The 23,028-nt window shown below is 38.7% G+C and overlaps 1 protein-coding gene across 3 annotated transcripts in view; it reads right to left on the bottom strand.

Annotated features, from left to right (window-relative positions):
- The window catches only part of TRAPPC9 (trafficking protein particle complex subunit 9), a 499,166-nt gene that overhangs the window by 427,859 nt on the left and 48,279 nt on the right, over positions 1-23,028 (bottom strand). For all 3 annotated transcript variants that reach the window (XM_062626935.1, XM_062626936.1, XM_062626937.1), the window contains exons 10-14: positions 21,615-21,741; positions 16,250-16,395; positions 11,351-11,436; positions 3,733-3,859; positions 1,508-1,640 (exon numbers count right to left, since the gene is read on the bottom strand). In XM_062626935.1, coding sequence (XP_062482919.1) covers positions 1,508-1,640; positions 3,733-3,859; positions 11,351-11,436; positions 16,250-16,395; positions 21,615-21,741 — 619 coding nt within the window. The remainder of the gene's footprint in view (positions 1-1,507; positions 1,641-3,732; positions 3,860-11,350; positions 11,437-16,249; positions 16,396-21,614; positions 21,742-23,028) is intronic.

Below are 23,028 nucleotides of genomic sequence, written 5' to 3'. Positions count from 1 at the left end.
TAGTTTGGGTTGGAAGAGACCTTCAAAGTTCATCTAGTCCTACCCCCTGCAATGAGCAGGAACATCTTCAACTACATCAGGTTGCTCAGAACCACATCCAGCCTGGCGCTGGATGTCTCCAGGTCTGGTGCATCTACCACCTCTCTGGGCAAAGACGCAAGAAATCGGATTCAGATTTTATCCTGCTGTCTGCAAATGAAGAATATTCTTTGTTTCATTTCTTTACCATGTCTTTTAGAAGTGCAACTTTAACTATCCACTATTAATTCCGATTACAGCTAAACCACACAGACTCCATGTCTATGTAACTTAACTGCAGTGTTTTATTATTTTGCTGTCTTCATCAGGGTATTACTTTTATATCTCTGTAATACAACCAACACAGGCCATTCCTCAGCAGCAAAGTAGAATTCAGTATGGAAAAATGAGAACCAAACTGGTTCCTTTGCTTTACTGACTAAACCATATAAAAGGAAAATTAAAAATAAATGAAAAAATAAAAACCCCAAACAAACAAACCTGAAAGTCTGTATTTTTAAAACACTTTCTAAAATGGTAGTTGGATGGCAAGACTCAGATACAGTCATCAGTGTGCAGCCTAACACACGAATGCTCTGGAAACTTGAACAGTTCCAAAACATGAACTGAATCAGTGTCTTACCAGCCCTCTCTAAAATCCTGGAATTAGTCAGCCACATTCTTCAAAATAACCTGCATGAAACCCCACTCTACTTCTGTGTCCTTTTTGATGAGTGTATAGGCCTGTACCTCTTAAACATATTGTTTCTGTAGTATGGTATCAAGTCTGGGCCCCTTCTGAACACTGGAAACATTGATATATTGGAGCAAGTCAAGAAGAGGGTTATCAATATGATGAGGAGGCAAGAGCACATGACACACAAGGACAGGTTCAAAGTGCTGGGTTGGTTCAGCTTGGAGAAGAGTGGGTTATTTTTACTCTTCTGAATGTGGTCAGACATTGGAACTGATTTCACACAGAGGTGAGGGAAACCCCATCCATGGAAACAATAAAAAATTAACTAGATTGTAAACTGGGTAACCTGATCTAACATTTAAGTTATAGAACTTCTGAATGCCATTCCTGCTGCGAGCCAGATCCCGGACCAGATGACCTCCAGAGGCACCCTTTCCAACCTACACAACTCCATGGATTACCTCTTCAAGATTTTCTGATTGTTTCCCCTTTAAAAGATTCATTCCTTTAGAAGTATGATTTTAACAATGAATGACCATTACACAGTTTTACAATATGGTTTAATCATCCCTCAGTCAATTAAATCTCAAAATATTTTCTCTGAAATCACAAGGTTTTAGCCAGTAAAACAAAAAACTCAGATTTATATCCTAAAGTAAATAGCAGGGATACAGTCTGTGTCTTATTTTACTAAAGCACTGATTATATACTCAGACAAAAGAGGTTTTAATCAGTATGTGACTAATGCTTAAACAGGACCAGATAAAATCAACCTTGAATTCAGTTTCTCACCTTGGAAGGGAGGTACTGATCTGCAGCCTTGGCAAAGATGGAACGACTTCAACAGTACAACCATTGGTCTTGACTCCTGGCAGATTGTCCAGAAGGCAGTCACTGAAGACACCAAAAACTGAAGTGTGGTAACCTGATTTTTAGAAGAAAACACCAGTATGATGTGAGTATTTCTGTATTCTGAAAGGTCTAAAAGTACTGAGCTTACCAGTCAGATCTTGCCAATACTTCTGCTGCTCAAATCACTACCTTCTCTACAAGAAAACCTTCTCAGGACACAAAAGTACACAAAAGGTTTTCAAACCTCCTAAACAACATTTATAATTACATGACAACATACAAACAACAGTCATATATGGCTTCATATCTGTGAGATGTAAGATAAAAAACAAACAAAACCTTAAAACTCCCATGACAACACAAGGTATAGAGATGAAGATTTTATACAAACAACACCTAATCCATGGGTGTACTTAAAACTTGTTAGCCTTCAGTGATGTAGTTCCCTACATCCTCCAAAAACTGTTTATAGGAAAGAGTCTCAACTGTATCCAGAATCTAAAAGAATGCTAAAGGAAATCATTTAGTTAAAAAAAGAAGTATACATGCATACATATATGCACACCCACATAGAGATATCAGCCCAGAAAGCCTGGGCTGCATCAAAAGAAGCTGGACCAGCAGGTCCAAGGAGGTAATTCGCACCCTCTATTCTGCTCTCAGACCGCCCTGCATCTCTGCATACAGCTCTGGGCCCCCCCCAACACAAAAAGGACGTGGAGCTGTTGGAGCAAGTCCAGAGGAGGCCACAGAGATGCTGCGAGGGCTGGAGCTGCTCTGCTCTGGAGCCAGGCTGAAAGAGCTCGGCTGATTCAGCCTGGAGAAGGTTCTGAGGAAACCTCAGAGCAGCTTCCAGTAACTTGAGAGGTCAAAAGAAAGCTGGAGAGGAACTTTTTACTATGGCACATGAGCATAGGACAGAGGGGAATGGCTTTAAACTGAAAGAGAGATTTAGATTAGATAACAGAAAGAAGTTCTTTATAGTGAGGGTGCTGAGGCACTAGCACAGGGTGCCCAGAGAAGCTGTGGCTGCCCCATCTCTGGCAGTGTTCAAGGCCAGACTGAATGGGGCAACCTGGTGTAGCAGAACCCAAACCATTCTATAAATCTACACACCTGCCATAGAAGACCACAGCTGACCCTCTAAAACGTTAATTGTAGAAGGAAAGCACCTGCACTCCAATTCCTTACCAGACAATATATATATGCTCTATCTGTAGGAAACTTTGATACACTGCCATACAAACAGCCACCAAGTACAGAAATCAACTCCTCTACTTGCAATATATTTTTAGTACGTGGAACTAAAAGCAGACAACTACAGCACAAATGTTCTGAATGCTTTGATTCTATTCTGTATTCACCGAAACAGTTTCTGGAAAAAGAAAAGAAATAATATGAAGAATCATTTTATGAGTAGACAGAAAAGCACTTAAGTAAAAATCTGTGAGCACAGTGTTTCTTCAAGTTCAAAGCCTTCTTCTTCTGGTGTTTAGCTTTATCAAAATGCTTTTTTCCCTGTAACTCTTTATTCCAGGAATCTAAAATTTTGTGTTGTTAAGATGATTCAGTCCTAGTACATGTTGACTCTATCATCTTCACATATATCTCCTTTTCAAGGAGACTGATCGGCTCGTCTTCTACAAAAGCTCTTTAATTCTCTTTACTTACTATAAACACCATTTTATTTAGGCTTATTAATGACACGATATCTCAACTGCAGCACACAGCACGCATCGGCTAAATTGTTCCTACAGAAACAATCTGCAAAAACTTGTCATCTTACATGAACATGGTTAATTAAGAAAAACCAACTGCAAGATTATCTTCTGCTTTCTTATGAAAAGGTTCAAGTAATCCTCCTCAGAAGCTTTCCAAATGAAAGTGTTAATAAAGGGGAGTTTGTGTTCATTACCCTTTTCTTCTCATACACGAGATATTGTAAGTATGTGTTCATTACCGCTGTTGCAAGCAAGCATCTTATCAGGCCATGTTTTTAATGAAGTCTCGTATAGAAAAACATGTCTTTTTTTTGGTTTTGCTTTAACTTAGTGAGGAGAACTTAGTGATAAATATATATGTGGTGTACTAATTTATGTAATCCACAGAGATGTAAAACATGCAGTTGTTTTGATAGGAAAAGAATGACTGAAGACACCCCTTACCATTGACAGTGATCTGCCCAGTAGTTTGAGGAACACCAACAAGAGTAACCGGGTAGAGACCAGATTCTGCAGGTAGAGAAAGAGCCGCAGGAAGAGATTCAAATTCTACTCCTGTTGTCAGAAGACCCTGGAAGAGGTCATATTACACAGATTAATCCATGTATGCTGTACACTTATCTTTTTATGATATGTATACTTCCATTTTAATGCCTTGCACTACATCACCCAAACTTTTACGATTTATTCCCATTTGCTCATAGCAGTTACTTTGGCTTTTAAGTTCCAGTGACTGAAGCATACATCTAGAATCAGGGCAAGATTTGTATTCAACTGTGGAATGTGTTTCAGGATCTGAGGTGGGAATGAGGTAAGAAAAACTAATAACTATTTATATCCAAGCGCAGTAAAAAGAACGAGTGATACAGTCTGTATGGTGACAGTTTGTACCTGTGCTTAACTGTACCTATGACCTTACTTACATATTTGCTTATATTTTGGATAGTGGGAATCAAACATCAATACTGGCTGGAACGATTCAGAATAAGGAGGTTAAAATAATTATTGTAATAACTAGCCAATAAAAATTAATACTGGATATGATGAAACAAAACTGATAGTATGTGACTGAACATGAATCCTTCCATGAGATTCACCCCACAGAAATCGGGGGAACATTCACATTAATACTGACTTAGCCGCAGTCTTCTTCATAATCATTCTGCTTTTGCTGCAGCTGAAGCAAATCTCAGAACATAAACAAAGGTGACCCTATAAGCTCTCCACAACTCACTGTGAAAACAGGTACAGAAGGCTTTGTCAGAATATTTCAGTCCCAAAAGCACTGAGCTATCACTTGGCCAAATATCCAAATATATTTGAATTATTCAGGATTCACCTCAACTAAACACTTCCATGCAACTACTTAAAAGTCCTACAAAGAAATCAATGACAAAAACAAACCCCTCCAATGTCTTATTCAGTATCAGCTATAGCAAATGTAAATATGATAAATTGATAGGGACCTCTGAATATTATCTAATCCACCTACCTACTCTGAAATAGAGCCAACTCCACATTAAACATTCCCAGTATGTTTATCTTGGGAGTTTTAGAATGTCCCTCAGTGGTAGTGTCTAAGAGAGGATCAGGTAATTTAATGCAGTGGTTAAACTGGAAAGCCCTTCCAGTTCAAACTTTCTCCTAATACTGCATTGGACTTATCTTGAAACAAGCAATACACATCATTATTTTTCCGTTACTAGCCAATTCCCCAAATTAGCCAGTCTATCAAGCGCCTACAAACATATACAAAACACTACTTACAATGCCATTGTGAAACCACAGTCAGGTCACTTTTCTCAAATATGGGAAGCTCCTCATTAAGACATGGCCCTAATTAGCCCAGTTTTCCTTCAGGAAGGGGGACAGGGAAGCAGTGAGGGAGATTTCTCCTACGTCCTTACTCCTCTGCTTCACATCTTAATCAAGCTGGATGTCAGGACACACATTTATATACAACCATTTCACTTCTTGCAGTATAATCAGTCTTGTGCTCTTACTTAGTAAGAATTGGTCCCCCATCCTCCATTATCAAACTGAACTGAGGGGGTGCATGGGAAGACATTGCCCTGAAAGCCCTTTAGGGTCCTGTAAAGGAAAAAATAATTTGAAGGGTGGCTATAAACCAGCACAGCCTCAGGAAGTGCATCTAAAGTAGCCATATGTGCACATATACAGGCTGCCATCTGACCCCAAAGGTGCCAGTCAAAACCTTACTGCCCAGCTAAAAGGTTTGAGCTATGACAGCTATGAGCTCCCTTACTTACTGCAGGGAACTGAGGCTTGGAATGGATCAGAGAAACTGGAGAAACTAAAGATCACAACCATGAAAGGAAATAAAACAGGGAAATGACCTGAGAAAAATTAAATCAATGGTAATATTTTAAAGGCTAATGGTCAAGGCTCAGGAGAATCAGTGACTGCAACCCACATGTCACAGAAAGCACCTTCATTGCCAAAGCGTTTAAGAGGAGCGTACTAACAGCAGACAAAAATCAAGATAAAGAGAGATTGTAATAGACAAAAAGGCACGTGAATGCATCTGGAGTACAATCACCCAAAACATGAATCTGCTTATGGACAAGAAGGAAGAGTTACTATTAAGAGTATTAAAATTGATGGTATTAAAATGCTTTAGTAACAGTCAAGGAAAAAGAAAATGCTATCTTCAGTGTACATAGTTCCCTAACCCCTGAAATGATATCAAAATGACACCCTTGGATCATGCTGATCACAATAACAGCATATTGATCACAGGTAACTGCTAAAGCAAAATAAGTCCTCAGCACAAGGTATTTTTCTCACAATGCATTAAGAATGCATTCTCAGTCTATTCTTCAACAACAAAACCCATGAAAACGAAGAGATTTTCTACAGAACAAATGCAATGCAAATGCCAAAACACCTACACTAAGCACAAGCTATGCCTGGACTAGAAATAAAACAGCTTCAAACTTATTATCCCATAAAAGAGAATAGAACATTCACTTCTTTCATTGTAAGACTTTTAGTATTCAGTAGAACTTTAAGTTTTTAAAGTAAAGGTATTACGAAAAAATAAAAACTCACTGAAATGGACAAAATCCAATATAAACCTCAATTAGGCTTCTGAGTTCCAGATATAAACTGAAATCAAGATACTTACCCTTAAAACTTAACCCACACAAATAAGTTTAAAAAGACAATGACAGATCTACAATGACGGAAAGACATTTTCAATATCGCCGTTTGCTGAATAGCAGGAATCAGCAATATTTGCCCAACATTGCCCTCTGGTGCCTAAAAATTGTTTAGATTAACAGTGAAATCAAGGCTGAAGTACTGTCATATCCTTTAGCCAAACATATCAGACACGCAGATGAAAGGAAATAAGTGTTAGATTTCTCTCCCCTAGAGTCTTATTCATTATTTCAAGTAATAATATTTATTAATTGCTTAGTAATCATTGCTCTTTCTGATCTTATAGGAAAAGTTACCCAGATACAAGACTTTCTTCAGGGAATATATGAATCATACACACATGCAAAAAACCAATCTTATATTCCCTTGCATTCTTACAAAGCAGTTTAAACTGTCTTAGTGAATATATGCATGCTATTATCACAGCATGTCTTTCAATCACTTCAAACCTCGATTTAGTTTTAGAGTCACAAAACAACTTGGATGTAAATGGTAGCATTTGGGGATGCTGTTAAAGCAATACGAGTACGTAACTGCTTTTTTTAGGCTTTACTTACCAATCCTGAAATACAACCATTCTTTTTTTAACGTAACACTGCCTTCAAAGTTAGTTTTTATGCTGAATGTACTTTATACAATGTCCTCAAATACTTTACACAAAATGGGTCAGAGGTTTATTTAAAGGAAAGATTTCCCTACTATTTCTAGTAAGGTTATTTTAGGCAGACCTAGAAAACACCAAATATGATCCTTTTTATCCTTCTCCCCCTCACCTTTCTTGTGCACATTTCTGCCCAATATAGCTTGAATTAAATGTAGTGAATCAGTAAGTAAATATACTCTCAAGATGGCAGAAGCAGTACAAAGATGTGTATTCAGTAAAGAGTGGTTCATGGAAACAATTCAAATGATCATAAACTAAGTTATGGGACTGATTATAAAGACTTATCAAAATTTTAGATGGCATTTTTAAACCTTAACGTAGAATTCTTTGCTAGATTGGAGTTTTGGAAGTTTACAAAAATAAAGTATCTAAAATTGAGTCTTACAGCATCCTTAATTAAAATGCCACACTTAAGATGTCTTCAAATAAATACAGGCCCCAAACAGAAGAACTACAGAACAAAGACTTTCTGTATGAATAATGATTTCATACTATAAATTACATTATCCCTATGGTGGAGCAAGTGGAGAGGAGGCCACAAGGATGATAAGGGGCTGGAACACCTCCTGTACAGAGATAGGCTGAGAAAGCTGAGGCTGTTCAGCCTGGAGAAGAGAAGGCTGCGTGGAGACCTCAGAGCAGCCTTCGTTTTTCAGCGGGTGGTATCGTATTCTCTTCCCTTGTTATTTTCTCTTGTCATTGCTGTCGTTGGTGGCAGTGGTGGTGATTTGTGTTGTACATTGTTTGCTGGACTGCTCTTGTCTCAACCCGTGGGAGTTACATTCTTTCAATTCTCCTCCCCATGCCTCCAGGGGCATAAACCATAAACCTCAGCCATAAACCCCAAGAAGACACGTTGGGAAAAGTATCATGGTAAAAGGTTGGATCAATGCTTCCAGCATTCATTTAACAAGAAACAAGTAAGCAAACAGAACAAGAAATCAGAAATTGTAACATAAGGAGGAAAATCAGAATAAAGGTATAAGACTATCGATTTCAGAACAGTTACATGATGATTAACAGTGGACAACAAAAAGGGTAAAGAACAAAGGCAATCAAGCAATGGAGAACATTTAATACTGCCCATCATTGGAAACAAGCCTGAATGAGTTGTCATATTGCAAAGGTAAGGTGCCAAGTCAGAAGGAAAAAGGTTGTTTCAAACAAGCTGAAACTCCCACTAACTGACAGAAAAAGATACATTTGCTATGAATGATTCTGTGAGACTAATATAACAGAGTGTGATACACGATGAGAAATCAGACAACAAGGCGGCATGGGGACCGCAGGCATGAGTACATGTTAATAATAAAACAAAACATCTTAAAATATTAAACAATGCTTTGAATTATTCAAATAAAACCAGAACAGTTTATTCTTGTGATAAAGTAATAACTATTCCCACATTCTAGAAAGCTCACAGACGATACTGGAAAACAAGAACAATCTAGGCTGGAAGGAAATGCTAAAGGTCCTCTGCCCAGCCCACTGCTCAAAACAATGCCAGCTTTGATAGTAGTTTAGGTTTTTCACTGCTCAAGTTTTGAAGATTTCTGTAGGTGGAGATCCCATGCTCTCTCTGTGCAACCAGTTCTAGTGTATGATCACCCTCATGACTGGAAAAAAGGGAATTTTCTATTAGGAAAGTTTTCCATTACTGCACCAACTCTGACTCTTACACTTGGCACCTCTAGTAAGAGTCTGGTTTCATTTTCACTACACTTTCCCATTTGGGGATCAAGGAAAGCAATAGGAATTACCCCAGTATTCTTCTCCTCTACAAACTCAGCAGATGTAGCTCTCAAACCTGACCTCATGTGTCATACATTCCAGCCTGCCAATCATAGAATCATAGAATAGTTAGGGTTGGAAAGGACCTTAAGATCATCAAGTTCCAACCTCCCTGCCATGGGCAGGGACACCTCACACTAAACCATCTCACCCAAGGCTCTGTCCAAGCTGGCCTTGAACATTGACAGGGATGGAGCATTCACAACTTCCCTGAGCAACCCATTCCAGTGCCTCACCACCCTCACAGTAAAGAACTTCTTCCTTATATCCAATCTAAACTTCCCCTGTTTAAGTTTTAACCCGTTACCCCTTGTCCTGTCACTACAGTCCCTAATGAAGAGTCCCTCCCCAGCATCCCTTCAGATACTGGAAGGCTGCTATGAGGTCTCCACGCAGCCTTCTCTTCTCCAGGCTGAACAGCCACAACTTTCTCAGCCTGTCTTCATACGGGAGGTGCTCCAGTCCCCTGATCATCCTTGTGGCCTCCTCTGGACTTGTTCCAACAGTTCCATGTCCTTTTTATGCTGAGGACACCAGAACTGCACACAGTACTCCAGGTGAGGCCTCACGAGAGCAGAGTAGAGGGGCAGGATCACCTCCTTCGACCTGCTGGTCACGCTCCTTTTGATGCAGCCGAGTATATGGGGTAACATCTTGGTAATATTGCTGGACTGACACAAGTATGTCAGTATTTCTATTGTACAGGGAGCTCAAAACTGGCATTGGTTCTAAAGACGTTGTCTCTCACTTGCCAAATTGAGAGGAATAATTACTTTCCTCAACATGCTGGCTACAGTCTTGCTACCACAGACAAATCAAGCAAAATCAACTCATCTCTACCAATGAGCTGACATGAGCGCACAGCAGAATTTCTCAAAGCACTCTATTTATGGAGCACTGACTAAAGAGTTACGTTAATCACTTCAATTATTTGTATCTAGTTTGCGTGCCTGCTTCATCCTCTGCTTACCAATTAAATTAGAATATTAATTCAAAGACAGAACTTGATCACGCTAACAGTAAGAAGTATTGACGCTACTACAATTAATTTGCTCAGGGAATGGATGGAATGCACATCTATGCAAATAACTATTCTGAGTTCTTAAGTGTGTGTAAGCACTCATAAGACATTTCCTCATTAAGATATTACCCAAACACAAAGTTTTTTAAATATATAATTACATCATTACTTACACAATAGAAATTAGACCAGAAATCAAAATGTTCTTAAATAAATTCAGTCCTATATAGAGTCCTTTCTGATGCAGAGCTTTAAAACTACTTTTTCTACCCACTCCTAACAATTTGGATTGCCTCTGTGAGAGTTAGAGAAAAAGCTGCTGAAGAAATCAGCATGTCAGTTTCCAAGAATGAACTGTATTATGCTGTAAGTACAACCCTTGTGCATGTTCATTACCCATGGAAAAACACTTTATTATATGTGCCATATTACCAGTAATTTAAGTCAAATTTTTTGACTAGCCACTGCAGTAGACCTATCAATAAAGCAAACAAACAAAAATGCTGAGCAAATAAGCACATGCTGATTCACTTAGAGAAATATACAATCAACTAAGCTGGAAAAGACCTTTAAGATCATCAAATCCAGCATTTACTTCAGCACTGCCAAGGCCGCCACTAACCCATGGCACTGAGGGACTCGTCTACAAGGTTTGTGAACAGTTCCATGGATGGTGATTCCACCACTGCGCTGGGCAGCCTGTTCCAGTGCCTGAGCACCCTCTCGCTGAAGATATTTTTCCTAATATCCAATCTAAACCTCCCCTGAAATAGCTTGAGGACATTTCCTCTTGCCCTGTCACTTGTAACTTGGGAGAAGAGACTGACCCTACCTCACTCCATCCTCTTGTCAGGCAGTTGTAGAGAGTGATAAGGTCCCTCCTGAGCCTTCTCTTCTCTGACCTAACAATAGGCTCTAAGAGACAGGGTTTATTTTTTAAAGTAATATTAAAGGTAAATATTTAACATAAAGGACAACACTGGATTAGGACTGAGCGAAAATTAAGTTGCTTTGGTAGTTGGAGGACTTTTTACCTTTAAATTAGTTGGCATAAAGAGGATTTTCAAACTACAGTGGCAAACACATACTAATTATTAGGTTTGGGAATATATTCATTACTTGAAAATCGGTATATATAAATTATGTAGCATTAGTTCTAGTCAGTGCAGAAAGGTACAGAATTGATTTATGGGTCAGTAACAGTAAAGCATTTAAACACTGAGTGGCAGAGATTTTCACTTCAATACCTCATCACCAACAAATATGAGAAAATTGACAGTACTGCACTGTTGAACTGAGGTTATACTGAGGTAAATGGTTCTTTTAAACTAATTTAGAAAAGTCCATTTGAGAATTATTTTCCAGAAAAATAACAAAAAGTGGAGATTTGGAAAGATACTTACCATGTTTTCTACTCGAAGCTCAAAAGGCATAGGGTTGTACACCATCAACTGAACTTCACATACATCTCCCTGGACCCACTGGAACTCTACATGAAATGATTATAAAATTAACTTAATTATTAGGAATTAACCTAATCACAGTGTCATAAAAAGCCATCATCAGCTGAGCTGTCAGACTGCTGTATTACCCTATGTTTTAAATTAACATCTCCACATAATCTTCACAATCCAAATCCTGTTCACAGGATTTGCATATCCTGCACTGCAGGATATAAGCTATAAATCACAGGCAAAGCAATGGGGTAAATAATAGTAATAGTGGTTCAAAAACCCAACATTACATTGGCAAAATTAACTCAGGCATCCATTCAAAGCAGTACTTACACATAGCCTTCTTAATGTTAAACATTTAAAGTCTTATGTACTTGGAGTTAGGTACAGAGTACACATTAGAGAAACTACATGAGGAATGAACACAACAGGAAGAAGGAAACTGAAAATAATTGGAACAAATCTTCATATAGGCACAGCTGATGATATGGAGTAAATAAAAGATCCTTCTACATTAAGAAGGAAACAACTACTCACCAGCAAGATGCTACCTTAGTTTTCTCCTATTAATTTTCTTTGGGAAATACTAAATAGATGCTGTGGGAGGAGAAGATGACACTAGGATCTACAGATACAGATTTTCTGAGGTTGACAAAATGGGAGACTCAAGCATTAAGAAATCAGGGAACTTGTGAAAATATTTAAGTAAGATAATGAACAAAAATAGAGCAGGTAGTAAGATCAACTGAAAGCACACATTTCACAACAAGAGACAGAGGTTCTACTTTAAAAACACTTCACCCTGCCAACTTCCAAATTTGTGTGGTTTTTTTTGATTTAAAGAGGCAAGAAGTTTATGGAAGTGTTGGCAGCAGCAGGGATGCAAGTTCTAAGGAACTGCTCAATGCAGACAGATTATTTTACATCAGCACTTCATAACCTTTTCAGCCCACAAGGTTTTGTCTGCCTTCCATATTTCTTACAGTTAACCACATGCATCTGACATTCAGACTTAAACCTGAACGTGATGAGATCCTCCATACAAGCTGAGGACCTGCAGTCCAAATAAACAAAGGTGGTTTAACTGGTTTGGTTAAATAAATCATGACTATAAGCTAATCTATAACATTTGTGGATTAACCTTTACTAGTTTACTCAGTTTCAACATATGTTACTAACTCTTTTTTACTAGGATATTTGAAAGTGTCCAGTAAAACATACATATATATTATTAAGACTGTAATTCACAGTTGAAACCATCTGTACTCTAATTGTGCATTCACAACCATTTACTACCTGATTACATTTTGCAAGCAGTATTAGAGAGCTCAGGGGAGATGTACTTAATGCAAATGTTTAACTGCAATTAATGCTAGTGGAAATTAAAAACATACATTCTGAGCTGTTAACAGGTTCTATTACTATGAAAGCTGAAAAGCAAAACTGGTGATTAAAACAAAATGTTCAAAAGCACAGTTCTAAGGGATGTTCTGTAAATTTCTTTTTATTTAACTGCTTATTAGTGTCCACAATGTCCTATGCATTCTGCAGTCCCCAAAAGATTCATTTACTCCTCAAAAGAGGTATAGTACAGAGCTTCAAAGAGATCTAAGCACCGAAGCCCCATTATGCTTGACTGAATCAACATAAGCACTTGTAGCAGCCAAAGTAGGCACTTCAGTCCTCCTAAATCAATTTCTACACTGTAAGAACTACCACAAGATTGGAATGTTTTTCCTGACAACGCTTTCACGAATATAACTGCGTAAAAAGCGATTCTGGAAAATGAGAAGAACATGTTGGAAACTATTGATTTCATCGAAGTATTAAACACAAACCACTGATTTGTCTGGTACCTTAATCTGCCTTTCCTCCCAAAAAGAAAGGATTCTAGGATTATTTAAATTTTACAGGTATGATCCCTGGAATATACTCCCTGGCAGCACAAGTGATTTTCTTCTCTGCCTTGCCAATCAGGGGTGCAGGCAGAAGTCAATCCATTATGCAGATCAATACCTGGCTTCAGGGCTCGTACGGTCACTGGGGCCTTGGTTTCTATGATCATGGTGAGTCCCTCAACAAATACAGCCTAATGGGGAGAGACAGGAAGTACCAAGAAGCGCAGGAGAACCTTTGCTAGGGGCTTGGCTGACTTGCCGTCTTGCTTTAAACTAATGAACTTGGGAGGGTAGCGTCCAAAGACGTTGTCATGGTTTAAACCCAGTCAGGTAATTCGTTCTCTCACTTCCCCCCTTCTTTCCCTCCCCCTACTCCCGGAGGGACGGAGAGGAGAATCAAAAGAATGCAACTCCCACGGGTTGAGATAAGAACAGTTTAGTAACTAAGGTATAACACAAATCACTACTGCTACCACCAATGATAATAATGATAAAGGAAATAACAAGGGAAGAGAATACATCATCTCACCACCAGCCTACCGATAACTCGCCCCCTCCAGCCTGACCAAGCTCTGACCGATACCTCCTCCAGCCCTGCAGACTCCCAGTCCTTCCGGCTAACTCCCAGTTACATCCTGGGCATGACGTGCTGTGGTATGGAATACCTCTTTGGTCAGTTTGGGTCAGGTGTCCTGTCTCTGCTTCCTCCTGGCTTCCCCTCCTCCCTGGCAGAGCATGAGGCTCACAAAGTCCTTGAAACCAAAACATCCTTGTTATCAGCTCTGTTCCCGAGCTGAAAGTCAAAACACTGCACTACACCAGCTACCAAGAAGGAGAAAAATGACTGCTACTGCTGAACCCAGGACAGACGTGACAAGTGCAATGCCCTGCACCTGCAATGACGCAACCAAAGAGCCCAGTACAGGCCAGGATCTTTAGATGGCTGATGAGCAACTCTGTTGAAAGGACCTGGGGGTCCTGGTGGACAAGCAGAAGAGGAGCCATCAGCACACTGCTGCAGCAACAAAGGTGAATTGGATCCTGGGCTGCATTTGCAGGGGCATTGCTAGCAGAGATGTGATCTTCCTACTCTACTCAGCCATTGTCAGGCCACACATGAAGTACTACGTCCAGTTCTGGTCCCCACTGTTCAAGACAGATGTGGACAGAATGCGATGGAGTGCCACAAAAATGATCAAGAGGATGCTGAAACAACCCCATAAGGAAAGACTGAATGAGTTAAGTCTCTACTCCGTAGAGAAGAGAACGCTCAGGGGGAACTTGTCAATACCCCAGGCTTCCTATAAAGAGGACAGAGGCTCTTTTCACAAGGAAACAGATGGAGAAGGCAAGGGGCAATGAGTACAAGCTGCACCAAGAGAGGTTTCATCTAATAATGAGAGAAATTTCTTACAGTGAAAATGATCATTCACTGGAACAACCTCCCCAGAGATGTGCTAACAGTCCACATTATTAGAGCTTTTCAAGATGCAACTAGACAGAGTGCTAGATTATCTTGTCTGGGCTTCCTTTCCCATGAAATGTTGAGATCTCACTAGCTACCTCTGGTCTCCTTTCCAGAAGATATAGCTACCCCATGCAAAAGACACCAGGGCAATGTTACAGAATTGCTTCCCTGGGGGAAAAGCTTACAAAAGGTAAAACTATGTGGTCCTAGTTAAACAGCTACATTTATAGCATCTAATATAGGTATAACATTAGTTGCCAGATTTACTACATTGTGCATTCTTTCTGCTTTAGACTATCAGCACTTTAAAACAACAAAGAAAAATTTATATCAAAATCAGCAGGTTTATTTCTTATGACAAGCATGCAATTAAAGCAATTTAACCAGAAAATAATTATCCCATTTACTGTTTCCAAACAGAAAAGCTTTTCAAGCTGAAAGCACTTCCTCAAGACTTCTAAAGAATTTTGTTTTGCTTTGGTTTGTCAGCAGTACTTGATTTCCTTTGCTCTAACAATAATTTAACCAAAATATGGCTTACATACTTCCATGTAAGAAAAACACTGTTCATTTGTTAACGGCATTGCTTTTCATTAAATACACGTAATTAAAATATTCTCATTAGTTTCAAAGTCCATTAAATTTCCCATCTCCTTTCAAAGGAAGTATCTGATTCTATTTTGTACATTCCTTTGTTTGCAAAACTTTGAACGAAACATTAAAGGCTTTTAAAAGTGAACACACTGTGTATGTACTTAAAAAGACAAATGCTTTACAGGAACACACAGAGTTCAGACATCTCCTTAGGCTAAATAAAAACATAAAAGGAGCTACTGTCCTGTAGAATATAAAACTCCTATGGTACACAGTGCACATACACAAATCCTAACTTGAACCATTTCACAAAATGCAGGTTAAATCATAGTAAGATATCAGATAGATGCATTTTTTCTCCTGAAAGAGAGAAATTGAAAACCAATTTTAAAATCCAAGCAGTCTAACACTGGGATTCCATAGGTGGTGAACGACCTCAGTCCAGTTCCCTATGGATTTGCATCTTTCAGCCAAGAAACTGCAGGTCCTTCACCCTTATTTCTTCATGTTCATCATGATACCCTTATCAGAAAAGGAGAAACCCCAGCAATGCATCTACCTCAGGGCACCACACATGATAACTGGCTAAGCTGGCTACTGCTGAACAGAATGTGTCAGAACTAAGTTTTCCCTGATTTCTCTTTTGCGTGAGATGGAAATAAAGGAAGTTTATCTCCTCTGAAGATCAATTTGATCATCTCTGAAACTTTATTCCTCTTTTGAATGTGAAACTGTCTCACAGAAAACAAAGCTTTGCTTCTTCAGAACTGTAGGCTAAGAAGCTGATTATTTCCAACACAAGAAAGCAATGTACATACTTGCTTTCCTTGACCAAGAAAGATTTTCTAATTTAACAAAACAATGGAAAATGATGAAAAATATTCTTACCTATTTTCTTACTTCTTTCTTCCCCACGACTGTGCGCAATAATTGGAGAATATATGAAGGGGCTTTTGGTTGACACATTCTGACCAAGTAGACTTTTCACTTTGTGAGGTCGGAGACTGGTTGGGAGGTTCAAGAGCTTCACCGATCTGTTGAGTAAAAATCACTTTTTAAAGTTCTATTTTATAATAGCTGGTTGTGTTAAAAATGAACTGATAAATACTAAATGCCACTCTGAGCACTGATTAATACACATGAAATAGAAAACGTGAAGTAAACACCTGCAGTACAAAAGAAAGTAATAGCAACCCAAGGAAACTGAAGACAAAGTTTCTGAAAGCTCTCAGAAAAGAAATCCCAAAGGAAAAGCATCTGCTGTAGAAACCAACAAAACCAAACCTCACCAGAGAGCTGATTCAGGAGACACGTGAGTTAGGTCTAGCTAAAACCCAAGGAGACTTCTAAAACCAATTAAGAAGCCAAGTGCTAGAATGCCATAAAAGCCCAACTTCTTCAACGATTAATTCCCTTCCTCCCCCCTTTCCTACATCCACCTCCCACTGGAAAACTTAGCTCCCTAGCATTCTTTCATAATGCCATAATAAAACAGAGAGATTATAAATGTTACAGCACATGATTAAATTCTCATGTTTTACGAAGTGCTTCAAATACTGTGACAAGAGCACTGGAGCACTAAGAAAGAAACCTGCCTTTTTCCACTGTAAAGGTCACAGAAACAACTTAAAACTGATTTAGAAAATTATAATACAAAATCAAATCATCTAGAAACAGGTTGCCCAGAGAAGCTGCCCCATCCCTGTAACTGTTCTAGGCCAGGCTGGATGGGGGTTGGAGCAACCTGCTCTAGTGGAAGGTGTCTCTGCTTGTGGTAGAGGGTGGAAACCAGATGAGTTTTAAGGTCCCTTTGAACCCAAACCATTCCATGATTCTACGATTCTGTAAGTAGCTTCACTTTGAAAAGCAGATAAGTATTCTTTATTAAAACAATTTTGTGTCATTTACAAGATAGTGCTGAAGTCATTCACCTGCCAACGCTACAGAATCATAGCTTACTTCAAAACAATGAGCTGTTATTGAGAGCATGAAAAGTCCTCAGGACAGTTATAAAAAGTACGTGAATACAAAAAAAACCAAGACAATGAGCTACTGCTGAAAAATAACAAAGCTGCAAGAGTAGCACTACACAGACATGTTATCTCTCCAATATTAAACACCTGAGAAGAAGTTACTAGATAACACTAAAAGTAACTTGGAACAAGAAAGAAATTACATGCATATATTATCGGCTGGTGATAGTGTCTGCATCATAATCAAATGCAAAATAACAGACGTGAGCCTGAAGAATAAAGAGTAACTGTGACAGATCCCTGAATATTTTGTATTTTAAAACCTCTTCTGATAGAATTTTGCTAGAAATTAGAGTGCAACTTAAAGCCAAACAAAAAAAAAATGATACTTATTTGAGGAAGCAAACATTAAATTTTATAAAGCGCTAATAAAAAGCAATTTTAATTTATAGAGAGAAATGCTTCAGCTCATCCATCATTATTATATAAACACTCATTGCATAAAACAGTATTTATGTAAGTTTTAATAAGCTTCATCTTAATGCATGACAGTGGAAGGAATACTCTTGAACCACATCGGCTGTACCCTCACAGGTCATACATGGAACGTGGCAAATCATTTAACTTCTTTGTGTGAAGAGCTTCAATAATGCACATTTCCTAGTCCCTGGCCCAGCCTGACTGAATCCAAATGAGTGACAATTAGGAATTACAACATAATTTCACTAGCTACCCCAAAAGATCAAAATCTTGTATTTGGAAAAAGTTGTGTTAACTAAAAATAACTTTGCTTAGAGGTGAAATGGAGATAAATAAAAAATGCCAGTCTATGAAGTAGACAAAAGGAAGATAAAAAATGGCCCCAAGTAAATTTAAAGTAGTAACAAAAGTGTATAGGGACAACTAAAAGACATCATTGGTGAAAAGGAATAAATTTTTTTCTTAATTTAAGTATATTAGTAAGAAAATGAGTCTTAGTAACAGGTAAGTTATGAAAATGGGAATAGTGAAATCTTACCTATTAGAATAGAAAAGCAATAAATTATTCTGGATTTTGAGAAAATACCAGATGATGATTTCATACTATGCTATAATGGAATACTTCCCAATCCAACATGCTTTTAATTTATGAAGCTTCATTGAAAGAAATAAAAATTCATCACGGAGCTTTCCAGATTGCTCTAAGGATGCTGGAAAGGGTCTCTTCATCAGGGACTGTAGTGATAGGACATGGAGTGATGGGTTTAAACTGAAACAGGGGAAGTTCAGGTTAGATATAAGGAAGAAGTTCTTTACTGTGAGGGTGGTGAGGCACTGGCATGGGTTGCCCAAGGAAATGATAAATACTCCATCCCTGGCAGTGTTCAAGGCCAGGCTGGACAGAGCCTTTGGCAACACAGTCTACTGTGAGGCATCCCTGCCCCCCCAGCAAGGGGCTGGAACTGGATGATCTTAAGGTCCTTTCCAACTCAGACCATTCTATGATATGACCAATCATCTAATTAAAAGACATGATGCACATCAAAAAATGAAAGACTATAAAGAAGCCTATACTTAAATAAAGCACAGGTAGACATTACATACTAGGTTGACATGAGTAATGGAATATAAAGGTTTTGCCAAGCCGTATCTCTTATTGCTTTATAGGCAAGGGGGAGAAAAAGGTAACAGTGTGACTATGTTCCAACTTCACTGTTGCATTTCAGTGTTTGACAGTATTTTGATTAAAAAATCTGCATACAAATTAAGAACCCCCTATTAAATGGATTAAAAACTGGTAGACCATGAAATGTCAACATTAAACAGAAGTCATCATTGTCAGTAAAAATGTGGATGTTTCTAGAAGGCTCTAGCATGGAATGATAAACTTAGATTGTTCAACATTAATCAAAATCACATTTCCACACACTTATAATTTATGTCTCAAATATTAGCATGATTTAGCTGAAAGAGTTCTGCACTCCTGCACCATGGCTATTTTCCAACTAGCTGGACAACTCTACAGCATGCTACATCTGCTGTGTAGATGTAAAAATGGAGGCTTTATATATAGACACAACTAGTATTTTGTTGGATTACCAATTTTTATCACTATGACTTTTCTAGAACTTTCAAAAACAAGAAAAGGGAGAGGAGAAGAAGAGCACAAACAGGAACTCTTCGCTGTTAAATACTGCTGATGTTGGGGTCCTCACCCCATGGCAACTATGTTCAGTACTCTGAGCGCAGCCAGGTCAGCACAAGCTGATGGTGTAAATGAAGCACCTGGATGGTGAGCAATTTCTTAAAGCTAGGACTAGGAATAACAACTAAAGATAATGTGCTTGTCCCTTTCTCTCAGCATACAAATGTAAATGCCTCTATGCAAACGTACGCAGCATGGGGAATAACCAAGAAGTTAGAGACATGTGCATGCCCTGCAGAGCTACGATCTTATTGGCATGTTTGGATGGCTCCTATGACTGGAGTGCTGGAAGGAAGGATATGGGTTCTACAGGAAGGACAGGCAGGGGAGATGAGGAGTGTGCGCTGCCCTCTATGTCAGTGACCACCTAGAGTGCATGGAGCTATGCTTTGGGATGGAAAAGGCACCAACCAAAAGCTTATGGGTCAGGGTTAAAAGGAGGGCAAGGACAGACGATGTTATATGGGGGGGTCTGCTACAGGCCACCCAACCAAGAAGCCAAAGGAAAATGAAACAATATAATCCACACAGGCCAGTAATTCAATTCATCCTAAACAAGACACCTAAATTATGTTAGAAAAACCGGGAAACAGCTACTTACGTGCCTTGACTGCAAATATGATCTAGGGTGGTCAAATATGACTGGTTTAGCTCTATACATAGATTTTTTGTGAAACTACATCAACTCCAAGGTTAGCTGATAATAAATTAGTCAACTAACATTCCCACTGTAATACACAGCTTTAGTTCTAACAGTTATGATTTTGGGATTATACGTTCACATCACAACCAAGAAGCCAAAACCAGCTGCAACTCCAAAGTACGCACTGCACTACTGAAACACAGCGGAGGCAATGCAAAGCAGGTATCTGTAAAGTCATCCCAGATGCCTTGCCAGCACTAAGTGAGGCAACAAGGCTGGAAGACATCAAGGAAGACTTACTCTGTGAGTACATATTAAAAGAGGGGTGACCTAGATGGTCAGTCAGTACATAGCTTTGTACTTGCTCCAACCAGGAGATAAAACACTCTTTCCAGGACACTAGAAGTGGTGTGACCATTCCAATTTCAGATACAATTCCATCTGCCCACGGCCAGCCATATGTTCTGGTCAAACCTGCACCTTAAGCAAGCACCTCAAGCAAGCACCTCCCACACAACATTGTTAGTGTGAACAGACCTATCACATTAAGCGCATTACAGATAGTTAGATAAGATCTCTTTCTTCAGTAAAAAGAAATTAGTAAGTTAGAACATGGTAACAGAAAGTGGCCATAGGGTAAAATATGCATTTTCATTTCAAGAACTAAGATCTGAAAATCAATATAAATTTCATTATTTGGTTATGCACTTTATTATCTCCTATGTTCTTTGATACTAGAACTTTTGCTTCATGGAATGTTTGATGACATCCCTCTGTGAACTCCAAACTCTGTAAGAACTCTTTGCAGTAACTTCTACTATATCTTTTATGAATAGAAAGAATCTCTTCTTCAAAAAAGCCACTTCTTGGCAAAGATTTTTTTAGCCTTTTCTTTTATCATTGATGCCCAGTAGCTGTTTTCTTTCTCTAATTCTAATACTTCATACTAGACTTTAACCTAAACACAGTATTATTCATAGGACTGATTGCATGATGTGCTTTGGCACCGAGGCACTAAAGGGAACACAGATGCAGAACTGACCAGTGAAGGTGCCAGCTTCAAAATGCAGCATCCGGAAAGGAACAGCTACAAAAAGCATCAGTTCCAGCTGACTTCCAAGCTCCACAGACAGAGACAGCATTCAACTTGTGGACTTTCAGTATGATCGGTATCTAACTTAAATCTCAGTTGCAGATCTCATCTGTATCAGAAACTCTTGAGTGACAGTTTAAAACAAAAAAAGCTACTCTCCTCCTGAAACTAAAGGCCACAGAAAGTATTTTCTGCTCAAAGGCTCTATTTTTGCCTAGTAACTTCTCAAAACAAGCTGACATTTTGACATTTGCCATGTTACTGTGAGCAACTGTTACAGAAGTCTATGTCCTTCCAGGATCTTTTAAAGTGTGACAGGTACTGTGCAAAAGTTAGAGATTGTTATTTTGGAGTCTTACCTCACAATAGGCAATTTGGTGAACGGAACAGGAGGTAACTTCAAACCATCTGGAAGAGTGATGTACTCCATCGTACCAGGGCATTTTGCTGTGTAGCTTTCCAAGCTCTGTGTTACATCTTTCTTTTCTAGAAAACAAATTTGTTGAAAATGAAGTTAAAAAACAATTTCTAACATACATGCAACAAAAGTTTAAGATGAAGTTATGACCAAAAGTTCTATTTGGGTTTTGTTTTTGTATTTATACAAAATAAGTCTAATGGAATGCCAACTAATGTTTATACATAATGCTTAGAGATATGCTTCAGAAGTTTTAATGAATGGATCAAATACAATTAAACAACCTTAAGCAAGAAAGTTTTCTGGCCTTGTCAGGCTTTTTAAAGTCTGTTTGTATCTACTTTTTGTTAGTTTTCATTGTCAAAATAAAGATTCCTACAATTTATCCAGTAAATCTAAATACCTGACACAACTGGCCTCAAGCATATTATGGCTAAAAATAATGGCATTGTTATGTCAACAAGCCCTGCTCTGAAACATTAGAATAAACAATACCAAAGCAGAGAAACAAATTACTTGATGTTAGCTTCTGTTAGAATCATAGAATCATAGAACAGTTAGGGCTGGAAAGGACCTCAAGATCATCCAGTTCCAACTCTCCTGCCATGGGCAGGGACACCTTCCACTAGACCAGGCTGCTCCAAGCCCTGTCCAAGCTGGCCTTGAGCACTGCCAAGGATGGAGCAGCCACAGCTTCTCTGGGCACCCTGTGCCAGTGCCTCAGCACCCTAAGAACGGGTAAAAAGTCATGCACAGAGGCTGTGAGGGGAAGGACCGAGAAAAAAGTGAGAGAAAAGTATCCAGTAAACCATGTCACTGCCCCAAACACCTTGAAAGGCACAAACATCCATCAATGTTAGTGCTGCCCACATCAATCCAGCTGAGTCTGTAAGCTTCTAAGGCCATGAGCACTCTTTCAAAGCAAATAAATATTGATTGTAATTGCCTTCACTATGAAATTAATGCCACGTATCTGACAAATTTCTTTGCTTCTGTCTATGCTTCACTGAACTGTCTCTTGAGCCACTCACTACATTCTATTTGTGTGTAGGAAATGTTTCCAGAAAACACATTACCAGACATAGACATACATTCAAATCAGTGTAGCACAGCCAGGTTCAAGATTGAGTGTTTTAACAAGATTTTTAGGCTACAGCATTTAGGTTGTTATTTTCCATGTTAGGTGAGCAAGGGCATATAGTACAAGTAGAATCCACTGAAATGGAAAGCTCACAGCTACCAAGAATGATGAACACTACAGTATGAGCTTAATTCTGCATCAAACTAGAGGTCTGTCATTCTGGAAAACTGGCTTTCATTTCCTAGTGTGAAACACTGTCAATTATTGTATTCAA

Source organism: Pezoporus occidentalis, unplaced genomic scaffold (genome assembly GCF_034315485.1).
Source record: "Pezoporus occidentalis ecotype Australia unplaced genomic scaffold, CSIRO_AGI_Poc_V1 ctg3, whole genome shotgun sequence".
Lineage (NCBI taxonomy): Eukaryota > Metazoa > Chordata > Aves > Psittaciformes > Psittacidae > Pezoporus > Pezoporus occidentalis.
This window is presented reverse-complemented; position numbering and strand designations above follow the sequence as displayed.